Source organism: Arachis ipaensis, chromosome B02, assembly GCF_000816755.2.
Source record: "Arachis ipaensis cultivar K30076 chromosome B02, Araip1.1, whole genome shotgun sequence".
NCBI classification, from domain to species: Eukaryota; Viridiplantae; Streptophyta; class Magnoliopsida; order Fabales; family Fabaceae; genus Arachis; species Arachis ipaensis.
Window position 1 is genome coordinate 105,779,016 of NC_029786.2, and position 9,550 is coordinate 105,788,565.

The 9,550-nt window shown below is 34.8% G+C and overlaps 2 protein-coding genes across 4 annotated transcripts in view; one reads left to right on the plus strand and one right to left on the minus strand.

Moving 5' to 3' along the window:
* Positions 1 to 2,576, plus strand: part of LOC107626272 (soluble inorganic pyrophosphatase 6, chloroplastic) — a 3,391-nt gene extending 815 nt beyond the window's left edge. Inside the window, exons 2-6 of the mRNA XM_016329110.2 lie at positions 293 to 453; positions 908 to 1,008; positions 1,093 to 1,274; positions 1,411 to 1,509; positions 1,861 to 2,576. Coding sequence (XP_016184596.1) covers positions 293 to 453; positions 908 to 1,008; positions 1,093 to 1,274; positions 1,411 to 1,509; positions 1,861 to 1,953 — 636 coding nt within the window. The 3' untranslated portion in view covers positions 1,954 to 2,576. The remainder of the gene's footprint in view (positions 1 to 292; positions 454 to 907; positions 1,009 to 1,092; positions 1,275 to 1,410; positions 1,510 to 1,860) is intronic.
* LOC107626273 (probable sphingolipid transporter spinster homolog 2) lies at positions 3,673 to 9,264 on the minus strand. Of its 3 annotated transcripts, none has more exons than XM_016329112.2 (16): positions 8,796 to 9,263; positions 8,319 to 8,447; positions 7,804 to 7,905; positions 7,220 to 7,324; positions 7,052 to 7,127; positions 6,572 to 6,646; positions 6,210 to 6,312; positions 6,062 to 6,124; positions 5,745 to 5,826; positions 5,513 to 5,613; positions 5,217 to 5,293; positions 4,907 to 5,020; positions 4,711 to 4,830; positions 4,486 to 4,614; positions 4,303 to 4,381; positions 3,673 to 4,086 (listed from the first exon to the last, which is right to left on the minus strand). In XM_016329112.2, exons 1-16 carry the CDS (start codon positions 8,963 to 8,965, stop codon positions 3,845 to 3,847), a joined length of 1,767 nt encoding a protein of 588 aa, XP_016184598.1. In that variant the 5' UTR covers positions 8,966 to 9,263; the 3' UTR covers positions 3,673 to 3,844. The 3 variants fall into 3 exon arrangements, with proteins under 3 accessions (XP_016184598.1, XP_020972225.1, XP_020972224.1); XM_021116566.1 differs by lacking the exon at positions 8,796 to 9,263 and adding an exon at positions 8,679 to 8,792; XM_021116565.1 differs by lacking the exon at positions 7,220 to 7,324 and having other exon boundaries at positions 8,796 to 9,264.

Consider the following 9,550-nt stretch of genomic DNA (forward strand, 5'->3'; position numbering starts at 1 on the left):
TCACCTTAAGTGTTTGCTTTATTAAGGAGTTTGTTGTGGGATAGTGACAACCGATTTTGATGAACTTCAGATTTCAGAAGCTAGTTGAGATTAATGCCATTCATATGTGCTTCTTCTTGGCATCCTTTCCAACTTTTCTGTGTGTAATAAAGAAATCAAGGGCACGTGACATTGAACTGATAGGAATTAGGAAATGTGAAACATCTTGTATGACTAGATATGGAAAGAAGAATGTTGTAAGAATGAGTTGTATCCTTGTAACCACTGAAATGATTTAGTGAAAAATATGCAGGTTTCTCCTTGGCATGATATTCCATTGCGATTAGGTGATGGTGTCTTCAATTATATTGTTGAAATACCAAAAGAATCTAATGCAAAGATGGAGGTCGCAACTGATGAGCTATATACTCCCATAAAGCAGGATACCAAAAAGGGAAAGCTTCGATATTACCCGTAAGATTCAAATTTGGAGTGGTCTTTCTGTTTCAGTTACTGCATAATTTGGTGCTGGTATCCTAGACCTAAATAATCAAAAATTCTGTTGTTTAAAATTGGTCCAATCAGCTGGCACAGACCATGGAAATACCTATCAATATTTAGCAATTATAGCTCCTTCTCAACACCCCCCTTTTCTTTTCTTTTCTTTTTTTTTCATTTTCCTCATAAATTTAAGAGGTTAGCTTAATTTTAATATAAACCTCTTGTCCTCATCCCACTAAGACCTTTTGTAGTACTTTTACCTTTATTAATGGATCATTCGCATTCAAATGTCCTATGGGCTGTCTTCTTCACCAGTTGCTATTTATATATTTCTGTAAATCTATATAGGAGCTTCAACACCCATTCCCCACCTTTTATAATTAGCCCTGCTCCTAAGATGAAGCATATGTTTTTGCATACTCTGCAGCTATAATATACATTGGAACTATGGCTTACTTCCTCAAACCTGGGAAGACCCATCTTTTTCCAACTCCGATGTTGAAGGAGCATTTGGAGATAATGATCCAGGTAGTACATTACTTGCTATCATAAATTGGAGATTTTAACAAATATTTTTCTTAGTCCAAAACATGTAAAAATGTTTATCTGCAGTTGATGTGGTTGAGATTGGTGAACAACGGAGACAGATAGGTGAGGTTCTGAAGGTCAAACCCTTGGCTGCATTAGCCATGATTGACGAGGGAGAACTTGATTGGAAAATAGTTGCAATCTCATTAGATGATCCAAAAGCTTCTCTTGTGAATGATGTTGATGATGTTGAGAAGCATTTTCCTGTGAGTTCTACTGCTAAACTATGTCATGATTTATTTCTTAAGTTTCTTCTCTGTCATTTAGTTGTGTGCAACTGTAACGCAAAATTCCAAAATGTAAAGAGTTTTTGTCAGGATCTAACACAGTGATTGTCTTCAGGGCACACTCACTGCTATTAGGGACTGGTTCAGGGACTACAAGATACCCGATGGAAAGCCTGCTAATAAATTTGGTCTTGGCAACAAGGCAGTGAATAAGGTATTCCATTACTTGAATCACTTGGTGGTGCAAATAACCCTTAAAATTCTGTATACTTTCTTTGAGCTTCAAGTTAGCATTATAATATTTTCCTAAGTGAGCCAGTGGTAGTTGTTTGGGTACTCAATTTAGAAAATTACCTTCTCAACTGTATTTTTTCAAAAATAATGTTTTCATCAAGGACTACTATGTGCATATTCTAAGATTAGTATATGGGTCTGGCAAAATAAATCAGTAACATGAAAGATAAAAGTGCGACATGTAGTAACTGTAGCGTTGTCATAATCGATATACCATGGTAAATGCCCTGTTTTGGTCTAATTCTGTTATAAACTTAAATTTGGCAAACAGGATTATGCGCTTAAGGTAATCAAAGAGACTAATGAGTCATGGAGTAAACTTATCAAGAGATCAATTCCTGCAGGAGAGCTGTCATTGGTGTAAATGCATCGGGGGATTGCAGTTATTCAGTTACATTCTATACAGTTCGATGTATGAGTTTGCAATGCAAGCACTTCTATTTAGCGTCGTCCCCTTTATATCTGTTTCATATCAAATGCCGTTTTCACCAGGCGTTTGTTCAATATCAACCATCTAATGTATTCTACATTTTTCTTTTTGCCTTACTGTATTAATTTTTTGAATTTTAGTGAATAAGATAAATGGTTCTATCGTTCCATAATCAATAGTATGGCCGATTGTGAATGATGAAACAAACCATTGAATTGAATTAGGCTTGGAAGAAACGTATGACAAGATGATTATGTAGCAAGAATAAACATGACCACTGGATGCAAACTTTGCTGGCTAAGGCAAGAATATGATACCTTTTTCTTATTTTATTTTTTGGACATAAGAATATGATACCGTTTTTGAACAAGTTAAGTCCCGCATCGCCCAACACAATCAAATTTCTAGTAATCAAAATATATATAAGGCAACCTTGGTCAGCCTGTTAAACCACGGAGCTGTGCAGTGAGCACAGAACAAACTATTCTTTCGCCTTTTACTAAAGAATACCGTGTGCTCGCTGCAATTAGCAGCATACGCTAATTTTTTGAGAGGAACCTTCGTTTCGAGGGTTCCTACCCAAGTCTAGTGTAAACTTTTTTAAGTTTTAATTTAATTATCGTAGTTGTATAAAAGCATTATCCTTTTAAGCCGAAAACCCAAGTTTAGTTTAACTTTTTAAGTTTTAATTTAATTATGATAGTGGTATAAAGGCATTAGCATGCTAAGCAGAAGCAGATAATCATTACTAACAGCTTCATGGTATTTACATTTTCAACATGAGCGACAACCCTTTTTCCAAAAAGGAGACAGTGTGATTTTTTATCTTTGATTTTTTACTTTGTAAGTGGGACCAGAAATAAATAAGAGAGAGAATAATAAATAGTTAGATTAAGCACATATCATCCAGTTTTTTTTTTTTCACCGGATTCACTCCCCCTTTTTTGGACATTATTATACCTAAGATATAAATTGTGATTCTATCAAATGATAACTGGAAATTAAGGAAAGACATTAGCAGGTGCAGAGTTGAAGCGCTTGATCGAACGTGGTGTTGTCGGAAGCCGCTTTGGGAATGAGATTGCAGTTGAGAAGCCATGTAAGTGCTGAATCTTTGAAGCGTTTGAAAGTAGATGCAGATGGAGAAGAGAAGGGTGGTGGTGGGGTATGTGATTTGGCATTGTAGTGCGAGAGAAAGAGCATTGCGGCGGTAGGTGCCATGGAAAGGATGATGATGAAGCTAAAACCAACGTTGCGTTATTTATAATTTTATTTTATGTATGAAAACTCATTCTGTGGGCACTAATTATCAAAATATCCGAGGGGCCACTAAAACCATGGAAAACCAAGCCTGAGGCTGAAGGCCGCTGATTTCTTCTGCAACCTCTGTTTTAGTCTCATACCAATCCTGAGTGCTGATCTTTATTTTACACGTGCACTGATAAGTGATGGATGTCATTGGATGACCACCACCTTGCTTTTGTACATGGCAACTTCATGCTTGTATCTCATCTCATCAAATATATCATTTTTTATTTTTAAATTATATCTTATTATCTATTTATAGAAAAAGTAATTTTTCTAGTTATTATTTAAGATTCAGATCCAATATTTACCATCTTAACTAAATAGAGTCACTTAACATGGATTGGATGGAGAGAATGCTATTCCTTTATTTCAGCTAATGAAAAGCAAAAACATGCTTACATTAATTATTAAAGAGAAGCAAAAAAATAATAATGCTATATTACTATTTACACTTGCTACAACTATCACTGTGCCAAATAAATTGTGCTTCAATAGGAATGAAGTTAAAGAAAATTCATCATTGGGGTTTAGGAGGAGGTGGTGTTTCTCCACTCTTCTCTTCAACTGATGGTGTAGGAAGTGGTATTTCAGGAAATGGTTTTCCTCTAGTTTTCTCTTCTTCTACTGATGGTGTCGGAAGTGGTGTTTCTCCAGTTTTCTCTTCAGGCAATGGCTGAGGCTGAGACTGAGGTTGAGGCTGAAGCTGAGATTGAGGTTCACTATCTTCATTATACCTATCCACACTATGCATAAATATTCCTGCCACAATATCAAAGTTTTTTTTTGTTATTACACAAATTCGTATTCTTTGCCTACAAGACAAGCTAATGCTCATGTGGCCAACATGCATCCATCATTGATTTGATCATAGAATAATCATACGTATTGCTCTTTTTATAGTAATGATGAGTCAAACAAGTTGGCAATATGAGATGTTTGTAGCAAATCAAGAGAAAGTTGGCAAGATTGACTGACCTACAAACCATATAGCAGCTGCTGGAAAAAATATAGTTGATAGAATCAATGCGGTCGTTCTCCAGTTGTTGATACGATCCTGCATTACAAATATGCAAAGATAAACCACGAGAATAATGTTCATAACTGAAATGGGAAGAAGAAAAAGAAGGAAGAATTGTTGAATGCCTAAAAAAGACTAACCTGGAGAACTCCAACGAGAGGCGAGGAAGGTACATCGCCGAAGATATGTATGGCAACAGTGGACATTGCCATAGATAAGGGCCTCAAGCTTGGTTTGACACAATGGAGACATACATAATTCACAGGACCCTAAATATGTGCAATAATAGATCATTGAGAATGTAATAACATCTTAGTTCTCACCATGAATTTCAATGATCAGTCTAAACAGAAAATGAAAAATACCTGAGTTGCAAAAACAAGAAGTTCGCCAATAGCGAAAAGCGCGAGGAAGCCATACTGGCTTCTGAATAAGAAGGCACCAAAGCAAAATGCTCCACCAACCAATGTTGTCAGCGAGAGAAGCTGCAAACAAAAGTGGAACTCTGGTATGAAGGGCAAGCCACAAACAGGTATGAAGAAGTGCCAGAATCTCACCAACCTTAAATGCATTTGATAGGGAGTTAGTCATGAAATCAAGAGCAAAGCCTCCTGCTAATGTGCCCAATATTCCACATACAACTGTGATTCCTCCAAACATCATATCTGCATTAGTCTGCCAAGGTAAAATGTCCTTAGTTTAACAATAATCATACCAATAATATTATGGTTTAAGCTGTGTATTATCTTAAAATAACACAATCTATATCTCATTTATGCAAGCTAAAATTCACAGTAGAATTGTAGAAAGAAGCAACCGTGTCAATAAAATCGTAAACATACATGTGGTCATTAGACAAACGAAGTCTCACCATATGATATATGCTATAACCAGCTTTCGGGCCCCAATATGAGTAAGCACCTATAACAAAGTTGTATGCTATGTAACCTGCAAATATTCAAGTAATAAAACTGAATGAAGAGACAACACAAAACAAAATGACTCGTAAACTTAGGAGCTGTATAGTTTGAGATGATGGTGCTAAGGTCATAAGTGAGTAAAGTAAGGTGGTTATATAGCAGGCTTCTGACATGAACTTAACAACAATACTATTAAAGTTAAGGAAATAAGTTGATGCATTAGTAAACCAGTAAGCAGAACAAGTACCTAGAACAGTGACGACAAAAATCTTATCAAGCAAAAGTTCTTTCATATCTTGAAAAAATTGTGAGAACTGATCTGATATTGCGGGGGTTCCAGATTTTGACCTGAAATAAGATAAGAATCAACCAATTGTAATTTGAAATACATAATCAATGGCCACTATAGGAGCCAATTAATCATTAATTTACATTAAAGAAACAACTTTATAAATGGAGAATAAGTGTATTGTTCTCACTTGGAAGGTTCATGTGAGATTTTATCTCCAACCTCTGCACTCGAGGACACCGACTCATCTTTGCTATTTGAAGCCTCCACATCTATCCATCACATGAATGAAATGGTTTATGGAAAATTGAAGCAAGCCAAGAGAACAGAAACCTAAATTTTTATTGAAAAATAATAGGTGTGTACCACTTCTACTAGGTCTGCTCTGTGGACAGAACATTGTTTTTAATCTTAAGTTAGAGGAATGGTACTATATGAACTGAAATATATTATTAGAAAATGCATTAATGTTATCTCATATAGCACTACTCCAAAATATAATGGCACCTTGAACTCCTGGCACAACTGTGTCAGCGGCCAGCACCTTTGTTGAACCACCCGGAGCCATACCTGTATCAACAAGTAGAGTTCAGAACTTCAGAGATGTTAATTACATTAGAGAATGACATAATATCAATGCAAGACAAACATGCACCTTTCATTTGCAAAGGTTTCAAAGTGAACCCCAATATAGCAAATGGAAGCATTAAAGCAGCCTCCACCCAAAAAGCACAACGCCAACCAAAATGATTTCCAACCTGTTTATAAACAAAGGTAAAATCAAAGAGAGCAAGAAAATACACTGCTACAGAGAAAGGAGTTCATTTGTCATCCAAGTTTTTATTTATCTACAAGCCTAACATTTTACTTCTTTTTACTTTTTGTAACTGTACTTTTCATTCCCTTTTCAAAATTCAGAAAGAAAATTTTGTTTGTCATCCTAAATATAAAGTCATCTCCCTCATCATCTGTTTCTACTAGTATTTATTACTGGTATCAAAACCAAAGGAAACTTACCACGCCACCATAGACATACCCAATTGCATATCCTGCTGGTATACACATGTAAAATATTGCAAGCCACCTTGTTTTCTGATACACAAAACCAGTATAAGAAAAGATTTCTCCAGAAATAAAATAGTTAACACTGGAACTATCAAGAAGGAGGTTGAAGAAAACATTAGTCAGTTCATTTCAGTTCCATATTAGTATATCTATAAACCATTGAAATGAAATCAGGAAATTAGCCTAACATGCAATTGTCAAGATGAAAATAGCATTACATTTACCAGGTATTTATGACCCATTGAATAATGTACATGATACATTTACAGCAGAATTGTTGATGGTCATTCAATTGACTCAAAATCATCCAGAAGTATTGGTTCACAGTTCAATAACTAGAAATATATCAGGATATATGAGCATAATGGACAATGGAGTTATTCCCAGTCTGAGAACATCAGTCATCAGATTAATCCAAGAGAAAAGACAAACCTGAGCAGGTGGGGCACTGTCATCAATGAAAGGTGCTGCAAGACTTATAAATGAAGCTTCACCAACACCAACCAACCTATAGAGAATAACCAAAGCACAAGGGAACAAAAAAGACATCTTACAATTACTACTATTATAAGAACTCAATACAATAGAAGAAGCACTTACATGCGACAGACTGCAATGGACCAGAAATTAAAAGAAAAACCACATCCTAAGGCAGCAATAGTCCAAATTGACAATCCAACTCCAATAAGTCTAAATGGATTCACACTACAAAATATAATAATTATGTAAGGTTTAATATTTACAAAGTGATAGCACGATTATAAATATCATAATGATATGTGCATGTACATGACTGAAATGGTTAAATTTCACTTTCATGGGGAACAATCATAAGAATTGATAGGCTTTGATGAGTGCAATAGCTTTGTTTATAAATAAAGGACAACTTGGATTTCAATATAGTATATCAAGGATTTTTTAAAGTTTGGTCAGTTGTTCAGCTTTCAGAATTTTCATTCATAAAAATGAAATTTCTGAAGATATTTTAGGCTAAATAAAGCTGAACAAAATATCCCAACTAAGTAAAAATTAGTTTAAGATGTATAAAATACAAGAACAATGAACAAAAAATATTTAAAGCTTATGTGCTAAAAACTATAATATTATATAAACCAGCATATTAAGCTTTAACAACTATGCAACAATATGGAGAAAACTATTTCCAAAACAATAAAACAAATTACCTTTTTGCTAGAGATGCAAATATTGGAGAGGCTACGAGTAGTCCTACCATAAAAGTTGATGATAAAACTCCATCCTCGAAATTGCTCAAGTTGAAATCCCCCCTATTCATGCAAGGTTCGACATTAGAAAATTAAGTCCTGAAATTTTGGTACTTCATATTGAACAAATTGCATTACTAAAGGTAATGGCTTGGAAAAAAAAAAAGGTTTTGCACCATGATCTCAATTCCTGTCTCACTTATATCATAGTAACTAAACTTAATCTTGCAATAGTGATTTTTGCCTATTTCAATCGAAAAAAGAGTCCAATTTCTTTTCTGTTATTCAAGGTCAACCATATAAAGGCAACCAACGCAATTTGAACCCTTGACGAAATCCTCTATTCTTGCCTTGAAACAGGAGGAGGGCATGAAACATTCATAAATTGGGTTTTCTTTGTCATGCATTAAAAACATATCCTTTGAAGACACACTCTTAGAAATAAACCCATAAGAGCTAAGAGAAGCATATCATACTGTATTCCAGTTCCAGACGAGCAGGTACCATTGGTGCAAGTTCCTCTGCTTCCATTAACACCATTGCTTGCTATTGCTCCTCGGTCCAAATAGTTTATCAAACTCATAATACAAAACATAGCAAGTAACCTGCAGAATAGAACAGTACAAAATATATTCAGAATTTCCAAATGCACAAAAACCCGTTGGATTGTCAAGTTTCAACTTAATCTACATCCACAATTGATCAAATAAGATGTACTTCCAAGCACACAACGTATTATGCTAAACCAAAAAACAAAAATAATAAAAAACAGTATTCCCACGAAAATTAAATAAAAGACTCAGACTTGCTACCCGTCCTCCAAATCCAACACATACCCAAATTCAAAATTGCAAAAAAGAACCCAACTTTTGCCCCAGAAGCACACTTTTCTTTTTCAGCTCAGATCTATGAAGCAAAAGCAAGTGAGAGGGTTGAAAAGAAAAAAAAATTACATCTTTGGTGTCAACCATGAAGTTGAAGGAATGGTGGTCGAATTTGTTGACATGTCTGTTTCCACGGAAGGCCTTGTCTCCGTTTTGGCCTCAGCAGTGTTAGAAGAAGAAGAAGAAGAAGAAGAAGGTGGAGGTTCAGCCTTTGCTTCATGTTCATGTGACGCCATCATATTATTATCAAATTTAATAATACATACTTTTGACAGTGACCCCCTTTTTTTTTGTTAAAAAATAGACAAAAATAATTAAAAATTTGAAAGAAAGAGGCCTTGTTTCTCTGAGCTCTGTTCTTCTTCTTCTTCTTTGATTCCTTCACTTTCTAGTTTCATCAAACAATGTGATTGGGATGAACTGATTCAATGATTATGCTGCTTTTTGAATTTTGGGCTTGTGTATTTCTTAACAGAATTTGCTGATAAATAGGAATTTGAAGAAATCCTTTTATTTATTTATTTTTTAATATAGTTCGTTAGGATTAGTTATTTCATATTTGTTTATTTATATGTGCTTGTTACTCAGCTGATTATGCTCTCTGGCTTTGCTTCTTCCAATCAGTGTAGATTTTATTGGGTGACAACTAAATTTATCTGTTTCTTATGCTTTTTCTAATTCCTTATCTTACGCATCATCACTTCTTCTGTTTTTCAATCTGACTTATTTTCACTGTTTCTCAATTCAATCTTCTTAGTACTTAGTATCATATTTTTCTTACCAACAGTATCTCCTATCTTTTGGATTTATCTAGTATCTAGTAT

Coding starts and splice junctions, on each gene's coding strand:
- LOC107626273 (XM_016329112.2), bottom strand. CDS start 8,965: ATGATGGCGTCACATGAACATGAAGCAAAGGCTGAACCTCCACCTTCT. Junction 4,615..4,710: donor TTCTTGTTTTTGCAACTCAG/GTATTTTTCATT, acceptor GCACATATTTAG/GGTCCTGTGAATTATGTATG. Junction 4,087..4,302: donor AGCTGCTATATGGTTTGTAG/GTCAGTCAATCT, acceptor ATATTGTGGCAG/GAATATTTATGCATAGTGTG.